General features: G+C 46.3%; 1 protein-coding gene across 4 annotated transcripts in view; it reads right to left on the bottom strand.

The window, feature by feature from the left end:
* The window catches only part of PAPOLA (poly(A) polymerase alpha), a 96,214-nt gene that overhangs the window by 22,368 nt on the left and 53,565 nt on the right, over positions 1-20,281 (bottom strand). For 3 of the 4 annotated variants that reach the window (XM_027827299.3, XM_027827300.3, XM_043549085.1), the window contains exon 15: positions 11,766-11,875. In XM_027827299.3, coding sequence (XP_027683100.1) covers positions 11,766-11,875 — 110 coding nt within the window. Of the gene's footprint in view, positions 1-11,765; positions 11,876-16,300; positions 16,416-20,281 lie in introns of those variants that run through there. The other variant, XM_043549086.1, reaches the window with a different exon arrangement.

The following is a 20,281-nucleotide window of genomic DNA, read 5'->3' as shown; positions in this document are numbered from 1 at the left end:
TAGCCTGGAGCTTAAGATGCATAAGGTAGTCCAGGAACAACTGCAACGAGGCCTGGTCAGGCCTAACCCTTTGGGCTGAGGCCCAGCACGTGAATCGTTTCTATTTGGCCAGGTAGGTCACTCTAGTGGAGGGCTTTCTACTACCCAGTAGGACCTGCTGGACTCGGACTGAGCACTCCTGCTCTTTGGCAGTTAACCAAGCAGCAAGCAAGCTGTGAGGTGCAACGCTGACAGCTTCAGGTGCAGGAGCCTGCCATGATTCTGCAATAGGAGATCTGGCCAGAGGGGCAGCTGCACCGGGGTTGTCACCAACAGATCCATCAGAGTGCAGAACCAGCGTTGGCGAGGCCAAGCCAGGGCTATCAGGATAACCTTGTCCTTGTCCTGTTTGATCTTCATGAAGACTCTGAAGCAATGGCACTGGTGGGAAAGCATACATCAGAGCCCCTGACCACGGAAATAGGAAGGTGTCCGACAAGGAGTCCCTGTCAACGCCCCCCCCCCCCCCGCCCCCAACAAGCAGAACAGGTGACACTTGCTGTCCGGACAAGTTGCGAACAAGTCTGCCTAAGGAGACCCCCTACTTTTGGAAGATCTCTTTGACCACGTTGTGGTGGAGTGACCATTTGTGGTGAGACAAAAAGACTCTGCTGAGGCGATCTGCCAGGACTTTTCTGGTGCCAGGGAGGTGCACTGCCATGAGATGAATGGCATGCTGCACACAGAAGTCCCAGAGCCGGAGGGCTTCCTGGAAGAGGGCTGACGACCTGGCTCCGCCTTGTTTCTTGATATAAAACATCGTGGTGGTGTTGTCCATCAGCACTTCAACCACTTTGCCTTGTGAAGTGTGACCGAAAAGCCTTACAGGCCAGGAGAACAGCCCTGAGCTCCCTGACATTTATGTGGAGAGAGTGGTCAACCCCTGACCAGAAGTCTGTGTACTGAGCTCGCCCAGGTGGGCTCCCCAGACCAGGTCTGAGGTGTCAGAAACCAGAGTTAGCGACAGGGCCAGGGCCACAAAAGGAACTCCCTGCAATACCGATGTGGGGTCCAACCACCATGCCAGTGATGACCAGATGTGGTCCGGCACCTTGACTACTTGGTCCAGGTCGTGCCTGTTGAGGATGTAGACCAACGCCAACCACGCCTGCAGTGGCCGGAGTTGTGCATGACGGACCATGTAAGTCCAGGCAGCCACGTGGCCTAGCAACCTCAGGCAAGTGCAGGCAGTGGTGAGCGGGTCGCCCCTTACATGGGAAGTTATGTCTGACATGGCTCGGAAACAGGCCTCCAGAAGGAATGCCCTGGCTTGCGTGGAATCGAGGACTGCTCCGATGAACTCTATTCGTTTCACTGGTACAAGGGTTGATTTCTTTTTGTTCACTAACAGGCCTAGGTCACAGCAGGTAGAATGCACCAGATTGAGGCTGCTCTGCACTTGATCCCGCGATCTCCCCTTGATGAGCCAATCATCGATATAAGGATAGACCTGGAACCCCCCCGATGCCTCAGATAAGTAGCTATTAGGGCCATAATTTTTGTAAATACCTGCGGGTCAGAGGAGAGGCCAAAGGGAAGTGCCGTGAACTGGAAATGGTGCTGGACACCATAAAACGGAGGAACTGTCTGTGTCCTTGGAAAATAGACATATGGAAATAAGTCGAGAGTGGCGTACCAGTATCCTGGATCCAAGGAGGGGATGACAGAGGCCAGTGAAACCATGCAAAATTTCTACTTCTTGAGTCGTCACAGATCCAGAATAGGTCTTAGACCCCCTTTTGCTTTTGGGATCAGGGAACAGCAGGAGTAGAAATCTTTCCCCCACATTTCCTGAAGGGCCTCCTCTACTGCCCCAAGTTGTAGGAGACTGTCTACCTCTTGAACCAGGAGTTGCTCATGAGAAGGGTCCGTGAAGAGGGACTGGGAAGAGGGGGGATGGGAAGGAGGGTGGCCGAAAACTGGAGGGAGTAGCCCACTGACAATTTCTAGCACCCAGTGGTCCGAGGTGACCCTTGACGAGGCCGAATGGTAGGGACAGAGATGGCTGAGGAAAAGATGGGGACGATCCGGGGAGGTGACCAGGGTGTTGCTCTCAAGTGTGGTCTCAAAACACCTGCTTCTAGTCCCTGTGATGTTTCGCTGGGCCAGGCTGCGCAGGTGAACGGGAGCAGGAAGAGCAGAGGCGATTAAAACTAGTGTCCCTTCTCCTTGTAGATACCTGCTGAGGCTGCCAAGACCTTGGTGGCAAGGGCAGCCGGAACTGCTTCCTCACCAACTGAGACGTATGCAACCCCAGAAAGTGAAGGGTGGCCCAAGTATCCTTCAGACTGTGCAGCCTCGTATCCCTTTGTTCTGCAAATAGCCCAATTTCATCAAATGGGAGATCTTGTATCGAGGACTACATCTCCTGGGATAGGCCCGCGGTCTGAAGCCAGGAACTGTGCCTCATGACCACTGCTGAGGCAATCACCCTGGCCACTGAATTGGCTGCATCCCAGGCCATCTGGAGGGAGCACCAAGCCACTGCGGTACCCTCCTCAACCAGGGCCTCAAACTCCTGGGTCACTTCCTAGGACATGAAGTCCTTAAACTTGTGGAGGGAGTCCCACAGGTTAAAATTATATCACCTCAAAAGAGCCTGGTGGTTTGTGACTCGGAACTGGAGACTGGCCGTGGAACAAAATTTCCTCACGAAAAAGGTCCAGTCTCTTGGCCTCCTTATTTTTGGGACTGGAATTAGAATGCCCTTGCTTGTCCTTTCTGTTGGCCACCGACAAAACCAATGACTCTGGGGTGGGTGGGTGTATAAGTAGGGCCCTACCAAATTCACGGTCCATTTCACACTCATAGGGTTTTAAACATTGTAAATTTCATGATTTCAGCTATTTTAAATCTGAAATTCCACGCTGTTTTAATTGTAGGGGTCCTGACCCAAAAGGGAGTTGTGGGTGGTTACAAGGTTATTGTAGTGGGGGTTGCGGTACTGCTACCCTTACCTCTACGCTGCTGCCTTCAAAGCTGGGCCCTCAGTCAGCAGCCACCATTTCCGGCCGCCCAACAAAGGCGGCAGCAGTGCAGAAGAAAGGAAGGGTGTCATGGTATGGTATTGCCACCCTTACGTCTGTGCTGCTGCTGGTGGGGTGCTGCCTTCAGAGCTAGGCACCTAGAATCATAGACTTTAAGGTCAGAAGGAACCATTATGATCGTCTAGTCTGTACAACGCAGGCCACAGAATCTCACCCACCCACCCCTGTAACAAACCCTGGACCTATGTCTGAGCTATTTAAGTCCTCACCTCGTGGTTTAAAGACTTCAAGGTGCAGAGAATCCTCCAGCCAGTGACCCGTGCCCCACGCTGCAGAGGAAGGTGAAAAGCCCCCAGGGCCTCTGCCAATCTGCCCTGGAGGAAAATTCCTTCCCGACCCCAAATATGGCAATCTGCTGAACCCTGAGCATGTGGGCAAGACTCAACAGCCAGACACCCAGGAAAGAATTCTCTGTAGTAACTCAGATCCCACCCCGTCTAACATCCCATCACAGGCCATTGGGCATATTTACCGCTAAGTCAAAGATCAATTGCCAAAATTAGGCTATCCCATCATACCATCCCTTCCATAAACTTATCAAGCTTAGTCTTGAAGCCAGATATGGCTTTTACGCCTACTGCTCCTCTTGGAAGGCTGTTCCAGAACTTCACTCCTCTGATGGTTAGGAATCTTGGTCTAATTTCAAGTCTAAACTTCCTGATGGCCAGGAAGTTATATCCCTTTGTTCTTGTGTCCACATCGGTACTGAGCTTAAATAAATCCTCTCCCTCCCTGATATTTATCCCTCTGATATATTTATAGGGACCAATCATATCTCCCCTCAACGTTCTTTTGGTTAGGCTAAACAGGCCAAGCTCTTTGAATCTCCTTTCATAAGAAAGGTTTTCCTTTCCTCGGATCATCCTAGTAGCCATTCTCTGTACCTGTTCCAGTTTGAATTCATCCTTCTTAGACATGGGAAACCAGAACTGCACACAGTATTCCAGATGAGGTCTCACCAGTACCTTGTATAACTGTACTAACACCTCCTTATCTCTCCTGGAAATACCTCGCCTAATGCATCCCAAGACTGCATTAGCTTTTTTCACGGCCATATCACATTAGCGGCTCATAGTCATCCTGTGATCAACCAATAGTCAGAGATCCTCCTCCTCCATTACTTCTAACTGATGTGTCCCCAGCTTACAACAAAATTTTCTGTTATTAATCCCTAAATGCATGACCTTGCACTTTTCACTATTAAATTTCATCATATTACTATTACTCCAGTTTACAATGTCATCCAGATCTTCCTGTATAATATCCCGGTCTCTCTCTAAATTAGCAATACCTCCCAGCTTTGTGTCATCCACAAACTTTATTAGCACATTCCCACTTTTTGTGCGAAGGTCAATAATAAAAAGATTAAATAAGAGTGGTTCCAAAACTAATCCCTGAAGAACTCCACTAGTAACCTCCCTCCAGCCTGACAGTTCACCTTTCAGTATGACCCGTTGTAGTCTCCCCTTTAACCAGTTCCTTATCCACCTTTCAATTTTCATATTGATCCCCATCTTCCCCAATTTAGCTAATAATTCCCCACGTGGAACCATGTCAAATGCCTTACTGAAATCGAGGTAAATTAGATCCACTGCATTTCCTTTGTCTAAAAAAAGCTGTTACCTTCTCAACAAAGGAGATCAGGTTGATTTGGCATGATCTACCTTTTGTAAAACCATGTTGTATTTTGTCCCAATTACCATTGACCTCAATGTCCTTAACTACTTTCTCCTTCAAAATTTTTTCCAAGACTTTGCATACTACAGATGTCAAACTAACAGGCCCGAAGTTCCCCGGATCACTTCCCTCTGCCCCCCTTCTTAAAAATAGGAACTATGTTAGCAATTCTCCAGTCGTATGGTACAACCCTTGAGTTTACAGATTCATAAAAACACTTGCTAATGGGCTTGCAATTTCATATGCCAATTCCTTTAACATTCTTGGATGAAGATTATCTGGGCCCCCGATTTAGTCCCATTAAGCTGTTAGAGTTTGGCTTCTACTTCGGATGTGGTAATATCTACCTCCATATCCTCATTCCCATTTGTCATCCTACCATTATCCCTAAGCTCCTCATTAAAGACTGAGGGAAAGTATTTGTTTAGATATTGGGCCATGCCTAGATTATCCTTAACCTCCACTCCATCCTCAGTGTTTAGTGGTCCCACTTCTTTCTTTGTTTTCTTCTTATTTATATGGCTATAGAACCTTTTACTATTGGTTTTAATTCCCTTTGCAAGGTCCAATTCTACATGGCTTTTGACCTTTGTCACTTTATCCCTACATATTCTGACCTCAATAAGGTATTGCTGATCCCTCCCATCTTCCACTCCTTGCAGGCTTTCTGCTTTTTCTTAATCACCTCTCTGAAATGCTTGCTCATCCAGGTTGGTCTACAACTCCTGTCTACGAATTTTTTCCCCTTTCTTGAGATGCAGACTTCTGATAGTTTCTGCAACTTTGACCAAGTAATTCCAGGCCTCCTCCGCCTTTAGATCCACAAGTTCTTCAGTCCAATCCACTTCCCTAACTAATTTCCTTAATTTTTTAAAGTTAGCCCTTTTGAAATCAAAAACCCTAGTCAAAGATCTCCTTTTGTTTATCCTTCCATTTAGTTTGAACTGAATTAGCTCATGATAGCTCGAACCAAGGTTGTCCCCTACAACCATTTCTTCTATGAGGACCTCACTACTCACCAAAACCAAATCTAAAATGGCATCCCTTCCAGTTGGTTCAGCAACTACTTGGTGAAGGAATCCATCTGCTATCGCATCCAGGAAAATCTGAGCCCTATTATTATTACTAGCACTTGTCCTCCAGTATATATCTGGGAAGTTAAAGTCTCCCATGATCACACAATTCCCATTACTATTTACTTCATTAAAAGCATTAAAGAGGTCTCTATCAATATCCAAATCAGATGCCAGTGGTCTACAGCACACCCCAAGCACTATCCCAGGGGAGGCTCTAGTAGCTCTCTTTCCCAATATGATTTTTGCCCAGACACTGTGTCTTATTCATTCCATCAGTTCTTATTTCTTCACAGTCTACCTCATCATTGATATACAATGCTACTCTACCACCTTTGCCTTTATTTCTGTCTTTCCTAAACAGCACATACCCCTCAATACCTGTACTCCACTCATGACTACTATTCCACCATGTTTCTGTTATCCCTATAATATCTGGTTTCACTTCCTGCACCAGTAGCTCTAGTTCCTCCATTTTGTTACTTAGGCTCCTCGCGTTAGTGTACAAACATCTTAATTTTTGCTGTGTGGCTTTACCCGATTAGGAACAGACATTCTACTGCCAGTATCACCTATTAGACTGGTATCTACACTACCCTTCCTCCTTACGTCCATTCTCCTACCCACGGCTGTATCCTTTCTTATTTCATTTTCTTCCCTCTCGATGTTAAAATCCGGCGTGGAGATTACCTGGACATCTCCCAACCATTTCCCCCAAATTCCTAGTTTAAAACTCTCTTAATCAGTTGTGCCAGTCTCCATCCTAGAAGTCTATTCCCCTCCTTACAAAGGTGCAATCCATCCCGAGAGAACAGTCCTCTGTCCACGAATGCTTCCCAGTGGCCATACATCCCAAAGCCCTCCTTATAGTGCCACTGCCTGAGCCATCTGTTGATCATCAAAAATCTTGTCACACCTTTGTTGACTTTCTCTAGGAACAGGCAGAATTCCAATGAAGATCACCTAACCCTCGATTTCCTTAAGCGTCTTCCCCAGCCAGGCATAGTCTCCCTTGATACGTTCCAGGGAGAATCTACCCGTATCATTTGTTCCCACATGAAGGACAATCGGTGGATTCTTTCCCACTCTCATTAGGATCCTCTTCAGCCTCAGGTCCACATCCCGTATCTTAGCACCCGATAGACAGCACACCTTTCTGTTCTCTGGATCAGCTCTGGTTACTCTCCTGTCTAGTCTTCTCAGTAAGGAGTCCCCAATCATGTAGAGCTGCCTTTTTCTGGTGATGGTGCGATTTTCCGGTCTATCCCCTGTTCCGTCTGGCTGCAAGTCCTCTTGATTACTATTCTCTCTCGCAATCCTCTGCAACCCATCCCGTATCCTCCTGGGGCTCATATTTGGTGTTGTCTCCATTGCCTCTTCCCCTCTTCCTACAGGACAAGCTACTCTTCTCTTCTTCCTTGCCCTTTCACCTTTGTGACCACCTGCTGTGCCCCTTCTTAATTTCCCAACTCTACAAACCCGTTCCTGAGCTCTATTTCTCCTTCACTAGCCTGTCTGTTCCTCTGCCTGCCTCTCTTAGTCTTCCCCCGAAACTCCCCTTGCAAACACCTGGCCAACATCCGCCACTTTCCAGCCACCCAGCTCTGAAGGCAGCATAGAAGTAAGGATGGCAATACTGCAACCCCTCCTTAAATAACCTTGCAATTCCCCTGCAACTACCTTTTGAGTCAGGACCCTCAATTTGAGAATGAAATCTGTATAGTATAGGGTAAAAGCACACAAAGACCAGATTTCACAGTCCATGATGCATTTTTCATGGCCATGAATTTGGTAGGCCCTTAAATATAAGTATTCAAACCCCTTGGCAGAGACAAAATACTTTTTCTCAGCCCTCTTGGAAGTGGAAGGGATGGAGGACAGGGTTTGCCAGAAGACTTTGGCAATGTTTAGGACCCTTTCATGCACCAGCAGCGTGACATGGGTGGGGGTGGATGCAGAGAGCACACTGAACAAAGTGTCTGATTGCTCCACCACCTCTTCTGCCTCTAGGCCAAAGTTAGTGGCTACCCTTCGGAGCAGAGCTTGGTGCTCCTTAATGTCATCTGATGGGCTAGCAGGGGAGGGCCCCGCCACCACTTCATCTGGAGAGGGGGACAATGACTAACCACTGGGGGAGGGCCTCGGGCATCATCCCCTGCAGGGGAAGGGGGTCTCGGGGTGGGCACCTGTCCCTCCACCTCAGCGTCCGCTAGTGCTTCACGCACCGAACCTGTTGCTACTGGTGCCGATTGGAGCTTGTCTGATGTGGCGACCGACAATTGGCGAGATGGGGGCATCGGCATAACCGGCATGCCCCAGGCATTCCAGTAAGACGATCGTGCTGGACACTAGCCCTGTTGCCAGGACGGCATCACTGAGGTGGATGCAACTTCAGGATCCCAGTTGCGACAGTGCTGTTTCGGTGAGGGGCTAGACTCCCTCTCCATGCCAGAGGAATCCTCCTCCGGTGACCAGGGCAGGGCCATTGATGCCTGCGTCTGGAGGCTAACCGGCACCATGAGTGACCGGTGCCTCAAATAGTCAGACCGGTGCTGGGAGTAGGGGGCGCGGCGCCATGTTGAGGAGCACCCCGAAGGTCTCTGTGACAGTGATAGTCAGCATGGGGAGGGTTGTCACAAATATGACTGGCGCCGACTACACGGCGACCAGCGCTTCCCTCTGGGTGAGACTCGATGCGAGGGCAGAAACCGGGAGTGCAGTGCTGGCCATCTGTGGCAGTGAACTGGTTGGGCTGATGAGGAGACCAGGGATGCGGCGACAAAGGGCTCTGCCTCGGCTCCAGAGACCAGTGGTGCTCACTTGCTTTCTAGGAGGCTTTCACAGCTGGCTTGCCCTCATAGGGAGCCTTTTCTGGGTCCATCGCTGCATGTGGTGCTGGCTGTGGTGGGAGAGTCCTTTGCTCTCTGGGTGCCGGGAAGGCATTAACTCCACCATCAGTCTGGATCGCCTACCGCTCCCCGGAGTCTGTTGTGGATCCCTTATGGGGGTAGGAGGATGTGCCCCCTCGCAGCTCCGGCGTGCACAGGTGACCCTGGCAGGGTCCTCTGCACAATGCCTCTTGGTCTATCTTTCTCGGTACCAGGTCCCACTTCTTGGTCTTCTTGGGCACCAGCAAAGGGGATCGGTGCTGGGTAGAGCCTAGTGCTGGGGGTGCACTACACACTAAAGCCAAAGTGCTGGGCATTGCGTCCAGCTGGGCCGGCTCCGAGGCTGGCTGAAGAACCGCCTCCATGAGGAGGGCCCTCAAGTGAATGTCGCGTTTTCTGTGTCCTGGGAAAAAAGTTCTTACTGATGCGACGCTTTTAACTTGGGATTCCCCCCAGGCAATTCAGACAGCTACCATGTGGGTCGCTAACAGGTATAGGCCTATTACAGTCAGCACATGGCTCAAAACCCGGTGACCGGGGCATGTCCTGCCTGAGGCAAAGTCCCTGCCGGGACCCTAACTGACTAACTACAGTACTTAAGAGCTACTTACTAACTAATCTACAATAAAACAAAACCATTTACAGATGGAACACGAAGTTCAAAAGGGAAAGAAACCACTGACCACTTGCGATGCAAGGGAGAGAGGCACGCCGACCAACCACCATGGGGAATTAAGAAGGAACTGAGAGGGCATAGGGCTGGTGGTGCCTGATATACCAACGCATGAGCGCGGCACTCAAGGGGGCGCCACAGCCAACCCTACGGATACTGCTAAGGCAAGTCTCTGACAACTGTGCATGGGGGTGCACACACACCGAGAATGGAATCGACATGGACAAACACTCAAAGAAGAATGTATCTTTAGTCTATATTCCTGTCAAAAATAATTTAAAAGTTACATAAAAATCAATATACACCCAATAGCATATTACCATCAGATAATAAGAAAGGAGTAAATTCAAAGATGAAATTCATAGTGTATGTCAGGTGGGATGAGTACTGAAAGATTATATAGCAATGGGAGCTGGATTAATCCCTTTGCTGTTCATTTCCAGATTAACGTCTAGTTAAGATTCCCCATACATCAGAAAGAAACATTTTTGGAGGTATTTGCTTACAACTCTAACTAAAAGTTTTGGTTTGGATATAGTCTATAAATTCTACTTATAGACCTCCGTGTTTGACAACTGAGATATTCAGAGACCATTCAGAAACGTAAGTCTTGAATGCTGTTTTCAAGCGATAAGAATTTAGGATCTATTTGCAAAGAGTATATTTCCCATTCCAGTTGAGGGAAGAGCTTCTAGATTAGATTTTAGATTGTAAAGCAAGATAATTAAAAACATTAAGTAGGAAGAGTGCTAATCAGCCTGTCTACATTCTCTAGTCAAATCAAAGGAGTGTAGCACTCGCTATCTTTAATCAAGTAGCTTATATTCACTGTTTTGGGAGAGGGAAAGAAATTTCCTTTTGATTGAGAACAGATGTTAACTGCACATAGAAGCACCAAGATTTTCAAACGCCCTTCAAAAAAATTTATGAAATCTTAATAAAATTGCTTTTTTTTTTTTTTTTTAAAAAGGGGGAAGGTCAGGGAAACAAAGAGAAGAGTAATGAAAGGATGACAGAATGCAAGTCATTACACAAATATCTCAAATCAAACCAGTTTAATGTTTAAACTAGAGATTTTAAACATTTTTATGTTGGAAATCCAGAGGTCCATTTACAAATGACTGAATCTTGCATTTCATGTTGGGAGGTGGGCTTGTGTGGTTTCTCTCCCTCCTCTATTTAAGGCAACTTCATTACTTTACAACATTATTTTAGTCCAGTTTAAGATACTTCTCCACATTTTACATTTACCACTTACTGTGACTATATTACTGTATGCCAAATTCATAGTATTCACTAAATAAGCCTCAACTTGGGAATCCATAGACAGAGGTTTGTTAAGAAATGCTTTATTGCACACAGTACGGAAGTTATGAAACAATACTTAAACCTTTGTCAAAACAACACTGTCAATACATCTAATCAATCTTCCACAGAACACTGCCATATTCTTAATTTTGCTCTCCAGATGTTATGTTGCAAATTTCCACCAATGTTGTCCTTTTTGGTTTGTCAAAAGCATTTTAAACAGATTGTGAAGTTAACATGACTTGTTTATTTTTGTGTTGTGTATCATCTCTGAATATAGGTTTCAGAATAGCAGCCGTGTTAGTCTGTATCCGCAAAAGGAGTACTTGTGGCACCTTAGAGACTAACCAATTTATTTGAGCACAAGCTTTCGTGAGCTACAGTTCAAAGCTTATGCTCAAATAAATTGGTTAGTCTCTAAGGTGCCACAAGTACTCCTTATCTCTGAATATAGTCCGTACAACACTAGGAATGAATTATACTTTACTAGTTAGGATGAGCTCCAACATATTGGATTAACTGCAGCAATGCACAAGGTATGTTGCCTAGGTTCTGCTATTAATCTGTTTTCAGTAACAGATATAAACATGGAAAAAGATTTACACTGAAGCATACATTTTCCATTCACATACGTAGGTCACATTTGTTGATTAAATATAAATGTTTATACTATCACTTAAAGCCATGTAATTTACTATATTGAATAAGAAACATTTTAAAAGTTTTACCTTTTTCAGTGAGAAGTATGTTGCAAATTATGCCTTAAAGAAGGTACAGTTTATGAAAAAATTAAATTCTTATGACCAAATTAGTCAGTTATGTCCCAAATGTAAAGTTGCCGAGTTGATTCTCCTGCAAATGTCTCCAGAATCAACATACTGAAGCCATTCAAACAAAAGTTTTGCTACTAATTTTTTATACATCCAATAAGCAATAAAACAAACATTATATCATATCCTTCCACCTAGACCCATGGTAGAATATTTTGAAACAAAGGCCACATAATTACACATTCAGCACAAATGAATTAATTTCAAGCTTTTAGAGAAGCCACGCTTACCTGTGTCAGTGAAAGACTGGATGTCATATGTAAGATCAACACTCAGATTTTCAGAATTTTCTGTCTTCTTAAACACTAAACCAATCACCCACATTGTACGAAATTCTTCCCTGAAAAGTTTTATAAAAAGAATCATGTAATATTGGAAGAAAGCCTTTAAATTACTTAATCTAAAACTCAGATGATGTGGTTTGTAACACTGGTGCAAAATCTGATAACGTGGTTGGTTACATCTTAGCTCAACTGGCATGAAACAAGATTTAAGTACCCAGAAATCCAACTGTTAAGAATTCCTACTAAACCATAACAGTAAAACAAAAAGTCAATTTCATATTACCTACTAATCAGTGTTATTAGCCATATTTTAAAAGGTATAAGGCAAATACAAAACACTTCTTTAAGTTTTGCTTTTTCAGTTTCAAGTTTAGTCTGTTTACACAAAAATCTTCAGACGTTAACAAGAAAAGTTACTTGACTTTTAGTTTGCCTACAAAGATTTTCACTTAAGATTTTCAAGACATCAGAGGTGGGCAAACTACAGCCCGCGGGCCACGTCCGGCCCTCGGGACTGTCCTGACCGGCCCCTGAGCCCCCGGCCCCTCCCCCACTGTTCCCCCTCCGCTGCGTGCTCATGCAGGGCAGGGCAGCAGCATGTCTGGATCTGGCCAGGCAGTGCAGGTGTCAGACATGAGCGGCATGCTAAGGGGGTTGGATATGGGGCAGGGGGTCCCGGGGGGCGGACAAGGAGCAGTTGGATGGGGCCGAGGTTTGGGGGTGGCGAGGCAGTCAGAGGACGGGGAACAGAGGGAGGATGGATAGGGCAGAGGTTCGGGGGCGGGGGTGGAGGGGGTTAGGGGCAGGGGTCCCGAGAGGGGGCAGTCGGGATGGGTGGAGGGTTCTGAGGGGGGCAGCCAGAGGGCAGGAAGTGGGAGGAGTCGGATAGGGGGTGGGGGCCAGGCTGTTTGGGGAAGCACAGCCTTCCCTAGCCGGCCCTCCATTCAGTTTCACACCCCGATGTGGCCCTCAGGCCAAAACGTTTGTCCACACCTGCACCACATGCTTTGGAATGTAAACTCAGAATCCTCTAGCAAAGGTCAACTGTTAGGAGCAATGCATGCACTTGTGTGGATCTACACATATCAAAGCAAAGGTAGATAAAGGATCTTGGGTCCAACTGTCCTCATTTCCCCCCCCACCCCTTACTGTTCAAAGAGCCTAAATTCCAGAGAAGGAAGATGCTGTCATGGGTCTATCTGCAATCTATTCAAAGAACTACAGTTACAAATAAGACTACATCTACACTACCACTTATGTCGCTCAGGGGTATGAATATTCCACCCCCCCGCCCCCTCCAGAGCGACATAAGTCATGCAGGCATAAGGGCACATCATCTGCCACTCACCGAGGTGGTTTAAGGCTTACGAGAGAGCTTTCCCGTTGGCATAGAACGTCTTCACTACTCGCGCTGCAGTGACACGGCTACACAGGTACAGCCATGCCGCTGCAGACCTGTAAGTGCAGACATGCCCTAAGTAACCTCTTTTCAAGCACTGCTTATATATATCTATCTATCTCCTCCCACTCTTGGCAGAGTCATTAGTCATTACAATCCTCAAAGAATATGGGTCTGAGAACTATTTAACAAAAAGAATGCAGGGACTGGTCTTCCAAAGCTGACATAAAACCTAAATGACAAATTAAGAGAGCCATACAGATACTAATTGAGCAATGCACGAGATAAATCACATTTTCAATGATGTTTCCATATCCAAATTTGTGATAGAAATTTGTTAAATATGCTGTATAGAATTCTTTGAATACGGTATAATGCTTTGATCTTTAAGGTACTGAAATATCCCTGAGGGTTGACTATAAAGTGTAATCCATGTGGATAGCCTGGAAATTTGTAAACTGAACTAGTCCTAGAAGACTCCCCACCACTTCAAGAAGCATCTTTACTTTGTCAAGTATGAAATCTAGGAAGAGACACTGGCAGACTGATAAAGACTGGTTCAGACCAAGCCCAGATCCAACTGATTTCAAAGGAATTTAAGGAATCCAGGTTTGAAAGTTGTGGCTCATATTTAGGGCCCTACCAAATTCGCGGTCATGAAAAATGCATCACGGACCGTGAAATCTGGTCTCCCACTGCGAAATCAGGTCTTTTGTGTGCTTTTACCCTATACTATGCAGATTTCACAGGGGAGACTAGTGTTTCTCAAATTGTGGGTCCTGACCCAAAAAGGAGTTTGGGGGGGGGGGTCACAAGTTTATTGGGGGGGAAGAGGAGAGGGGTTACAATATCGTCACTCTTACTTCTGCGCTGCCTTTAAAGCTATGTGGCCAGAGAGCAGCAGCTGTTGGCCAGGCACCCAGCTCTGAAGGCAGCGCCCTGCCTGCAGCACAAAAGTAAGGGTGGCAATACCATACCATGCCACCCTTACTTCTGCACTGTTGCCTTCAGAGCTGGGCAGCTAGAGTAGAGGCTGCTGACTGAAGGTCCAGCTCTGCAGGTAGCAAAGGTAAGGGTGGCAATACCATATCATCCCATCCTTCTGCACGGCTGTTGGTGGTGGCTCTGCTGGTGGTGGTTCCCGGCCAGCAGCTGCCACTCTCCAGTTGCTCAGCTCTGAAGCCAGAGCCGCCACCAGCAGCGCAGACAGAAGGAAGGGTAGCAGTACCACAACCTCTCCTACAATATCCTTGCAACCCTCCCACAACTCCTTTTTTGGAGTCAGGACCCCTACAGTTACACCATAAAATTTTAGATTTAAAATGACTGAAATCATGAAATCTGCAATTTTTAAAAACTTATGACGATGAAATTGACGAAAATGGACTGTGAATTTGGTAGGGCCATACTCATATGTACAAATTTAGTTTACACTTGGAAATTAACCCATTGGTAGAGAAGTTTGTCAGCAGTAACTCCCCTAAAACCAGCAACAAACACGGTTTAACTATTAGGCCTGGTTTACACGACACAGTTAGGTTGATGCAAGGTAGCTTACATCAACCTAGTTGTCCATGTGTCTGCACTCTAATTAGTCTCCCACCACTGTACGCACCATTACACCAACACAGTATCACTACCTCTCCGAGTGGCATAGAGTCAATGTATTTAGGTCAACACAGGGAATGTAGACACAGCATTCGTTATGTCGACCCAAACTGTCTCACAATGACCCACACTAACTGCTCTGGTCACCATTGTGAACTTCACTGCTCAGGGAATCATGGAGACCAGAACTGCCGTCCCCTTTAAATCCCTACAAATTTTTGAAATTCCTTTTCCTACTTGCACACCTAGCAGCTCTCCACTGTTTGTGCAACTGCCTAGCTGACCATGCTGGCTAAATGCTTCTGACATGGCCCTGCCTCGAGTAGTCAGGAGATATTGGATCTCCTGGGCCTGTGGGGAGAAGTGGCTGTGCAGGCACAGCTCTGTAACAGCCATAGAAACGTTGACATCTACGAGCAGATTGCTCAGGGGATGCAGGAGAAGGAGTATGACCGTGATCAGCAGCAGTGCTGCATAAAAGAAGTTGCGGCAGGCATAGCAGGTGGTGAGGGAGAACAACAATCCAGCTGGTGCAAAGCTGCAGACCTGCCGCTTTTACAAAGAGCTACATGCCATACTCCGCAGAGATTCCCCCCACCCACCCACAGCACCATGGATACCTCCAAGAAGCCCGAGGCACAAGCCCCTGCCATGAATAGCGAGGATGATATGATGGTGGACAAGGAAGAGGTTTATGGGGAACAGGTGACTGGGGGCTCCAGCAGTGCAGTGAGCCAGAACCTGTTTTTGATTTCATCACAGACCGGCCAATCAAGCACAGGTGAGCCCAATTCAGGGGAAGGAAGGAATCTTAGGTAAATGTAGATAAATTTTCAATTACATGGATGGCACCCTCAAAGTAGCAGAGCACAGTATTTTAACTATTCATTCATTTCCTTATGCTAGAAGAGGTAGTAGTTCAACCAAGAGGGGTAGAGTTGCTATCAGCTTTTTCATTCCCCTGTAGAGTTGGTGTAGGGGCATGCCATGCAGGGCAGTTTGTTTATATACACAGGGATGTCTTCTGAATCCTCCCGAGAGATCTCGATGAAACTTCGAAGGAGGCATTCTGTAATCCTCTGCCAAAGGTTTAGAGGGAGGGCTGCCTTATTTCTTGCTCCGTGGTAGAACACTTTCATATGCCACTCAGTGATAACTTCAGCAGGCACCACTGTAGTACACAGGTTACCAGCATATAGGCCAAGGCAGCTTCGGGGCAGCAGCAGCAGCAGCTGTGCTCTCTCTGCCTTTGTTACCCTCAGGAGTTAGATATCAGCTAAAATCACCACCACCTGTGGAAAATGGTGCCAGTATTCAGTGCCATTGCCTTCTGCTACTAGAATCATGCAACCAAGCAATTCCCTCCTCATTTCCCCAACCTCTGGCAGCCATACTCACCATGGCTAGTGCCGTCCACACGCAGTCCCAAACAGAAGTGAAAATGTAGTGCTTATAACTTTAGGGAAGCAAGAGGAGCGAGTTCAGCATCCTAAGTTCTGCAGTGAATACACTGACAATGGTACCTCTTTGTTTTATCTTCTGCTGCCTTTGTGGCCTTCAGGGTCTCCCCCTCCACACCTGTGTAACACCTGAGCCAGAGAAGGAGGAGAAGGAGAAAGAAGGGGACTCAGGATGACATGTTCAATGAGATCCTGCAAGCCAGTACTGCAAGGGACAATGAATACACGACCTGGAGAATGAACACTGTAGATAGCCTGGAGAAGGAACAAGTGAAGAGGAGAAAGGTCCAGGAGTCCCAGCAGGAAAAGGAGGAGATGCACCAGGACATAATGGGGTTTCTCAGGCAGCAAACAGATGCTACAGACACTGGTGAACCTGCATGTTCAACAGTCCTGGGCTTGCCTCCCCCTGCAACCCATTGAGAACTCAATACTAAGAAATCCCAATAACCCCTCCCCCTCAACATTCCATGAAGCATCATGGTTTGCAACACTATTCTTACCACTCCACCCCGCAGGACATAAAGACAATCACAAGCTTCATCTACACAGACACGTGAAAGCTATGGTTGGTGTATATATATCTGTAGTGGACATGAATTCTTTCCCCTTCATAAGTTCAATGGAGATCTTGAGTGTCTCAGGTCCGAAGCAGAAACAACTTGCAGATCCAATACTGTGCCATGATATGAGCCTCGCTGAAGCAACAGACACCCCTCCAGTGCTTGTTGCTCAGAGAAGGAGCGCAGGCAGGATACAGACGTCTTGAACCCTGGGACACTGGCATAGTCCCCAGAGGGAGGGGCTGTCTCCGAACAGGGATGACCAGTTAACTTACCATTAACTACTACTAACGCAACAACTACTAACTACGAGAAGAACTGCAAAGAACTACGAATAACTATATACAATGGAAGAAGTCACTCTCTTAGTAAAAACTAAGCACACAAAGGAACAGGGCTTGCGGCAGTAAGAGAGAACTGGAGAGGTGTCGACTCACACGGCCTATTATGCCCTCAACTGTGAACATGAGGAGATGCACGGTATATCAATGGACACTGGTAGGGAAAACCTTCTGGTTCTGGTGCATATGCAGCCACGTTTGGAATATATATAGGGACTATCACTTGAAGAAATCTGGTTGTTCTCTTAATTCATTGGGCCTTAACAACTTTTTAATGTATTTGTTTTAAAACTGCATTTTTTTTTGGCACCGATTTTGTTACAGAATAAAATTCTGTTAATAATCTTTATTAGTTCACAGCATATGCTACTGAACCTCAGCAGTTCTGAAAGAAATCAATTATCTGCACAGTGTCATACAACTCAGAGGATCATTCACAAACAAAATAAATAGGTGCACTGATAACGTTACATTCCTACAAATACAGCAATCACCACACAATTCCTACCAGGCCACAAAAGGGCAGTGGCCAGGTAGAACATACCACACACTACTCTCTCACTGTGAAAATGGTCTTTTAAAGCCTCCATGAGTTGTATAGTGCTGCACTGAGCTCTTATAATAGTCCTTGTATCTGGCTGTTCAAATTCAGCAGGCAGCCTCTCCACTCTGCCCTCCATTTGGATGGCAACTTCTCCCCCTTTGCTTCACATATATTATGAAGGACATAGCACGCAGCTATAATCATTGGGGTATTTTTCTCACTGAGATCCAATCTTGTGCGTAAACAACACCAGCGACCCTTCAAATGACCAAAAGCACATTCAACTGTCATTCTCCATCTGCTGAGCCAGTAGCTGAATTGTTCCTTGGTGCTGCTGAGGTGGCCAACATATGGCTTCATGAGCCAGGGGTAGGCTGGGTCCCCCAGGATCACTACTGGCATTTCAATATTCCCAATGGTAATCCGCCAGCTGGGAAAGGAAGTCTTCGCTTGTTGCTTTCTGAATAGTCCCGTATTCTTGAGGATGAGAGCATGCCATGGACCTTCCCTGACCAGTCCACACTGATGTCAGTGAGGCATCCCCAGTGATCAACCAATGCTTGCACAACCATAGAAGAGTAGACCTTTCTCTTGATGTACTCAGCGGCAAGGAGGTCTGGTGCCAAAATAGGGGTATGTGCTGTCTATTACTCCACTGCAGTTCAGGAACCCCACTGCTGCAAATCCTCCTACTATGTCCTGCACATTACTTAGAGCCACAGTCCTGCGTAGTAGGAAGTGATTAATGCCTCTTCACATTTGCATCAGTGGCCTCTGCAGTGGATTTCCCGACTCCAAATTGATTCCTGACTGACCATTAGCAAACTGACTTTGCACATTTCCACAGTGTGATTGCCACTCTCATCTCCACTGTCAGTACAGCTCTCATTTTCGTGTACCTGTGCTGAGAGGCTGGGGCAATCTTAGCACACAGATTTAGGAATGTGGCCTTGTGCATCCAAAAGTTTTGCAGCCACTCGTTTTCATCCCAATTCTGCATTATGATACCATCCCACAAACCAGTGCTTGTTTCTCCACCAACTACAGCTGCTCCATGAACTCCACCAACAATCTTGAATTGATTATCACTATGTCCCATAGCAATCGGTCCCCGAAGGAAATGCCATGATCCCCGCCGATTCAGTTCTTCTTGAAGCTCTGCAAATACTTCAGGATCGTGCGCCCTGTGCTTGGAACACTAATGATGATAAATGTAGAGTTGTGCAGGCTCTATGCTTCTGTCAGAGATAGTGGACAATGAGGATGGCCTTGCAGGTTTGCAAGATTTTGAAAAAAGGTACAAAAACTATGGGATACAGGTAACATTATGGGATGGACACAGCTGCGAACTGAGAAGTTGACTCCTTGCTCCCACTCACCCCTTGGGCGATCCATTTTGGCCCTACCATGTGTCATGGTTCCTTCCCCACTCTGAGCTCTAGGGTACAGATGTGGGGACCTGCATGAAAGACCCCCTAAGCTTATTCTTACCAGCTTAGGTTAAACGCCGCCACCACCAAAGTGTTACACAAAGAACAGGGGAAGTGCCCACTTGGAAACATCTCCCCCCCAAAATATCTCCCCAAGCACTACACCCCCTTTCCTGGGGGAGGCTTGATAAAAATCCTCACCAATTTGCACAGGAGTTGCATAGAACACAGACCCAAACCCTTGGATTTTAAGAACAATGAAAAGCAATCAGGTTCTTAAAAGAAGAATTTTAATTAAAGAAAAAGAATCACCTCTGTAAAACCAGCATGGTAAATATCTTACAGGGTAATCAGATTCAAAACATAGAGAATCCCTCTAGGCAAAACCTTAAGTTACAAAAATACACAAAAACCGGAATATACATTCCATTCATCGCAACTTATTTTATCAGCCATTTAAACAAAACAGAATCTAATGCATATCTAACTAGATTGTATACTAACTCTTTACAGGAGTTCTGACCTGCATTCCTGTTCTGGTCCCGGCAAAAGCATCACACAGACAGAGAGAACCTTTGTTTCTCCCCCCTCCCAGACAAGTATCTTGTCTCCTCATTGGTCATTTTGGTGAGGTGCCAATGAGGTTATCTTAGCTCCTTAACCCTTTACAGGTGAAAAGGTTTTTCCTCTGGCCAGGAGGGATTTAAAGGTGTTTACCCTTCCCTTTATACTTATAACACCATGCATTGCCAAATCTCCCCAAAGGACAGTGCACTGGATGATGGTGGGTTGCACAATGGGATACCTACCCATGATGCACTACACTTTGCATCAAAAACAAACATGAACTGGCGAGTACATGCACTGCCAACACAAGGAGCCAAGCACGCATGTACACAAGTGACATACTGACTGGGTGGCTGTATGCAGACGTAACTTGAGTCGACATAAGTTTGTAGTGTGGACATGGATTTAGTATAGGCAGAGCAAAACTAATTTCAAATATGCTTTCTGTAAATGAAAATAATTTTGACACGTTTACACCATTAGTCAGACCATTTTCAGCACCGTTTCAAGAGGATCTGTTAGCAACTACTTTGAACAGGTAATTTCTAGG

The sequence above is a fragment of the Chelonia mydas genome, chromosome 6, assembly GCF_015237465.2.
Source record: "Chelonia mydas isolate rCheMyd1 chromosome 6, rCheMyd1.pri.v2, whole genome shotgun sequence".
Classification (NCBI taxonomy): domain Eukaryota; kingdom Metazoa; phylum Chordata; order Testudines; family Cheloniidae; genus Chelonia; species Chelonia mydas.
This window is presented reverse-complemented; position numbering and strand designations above follow the sequence as displayed.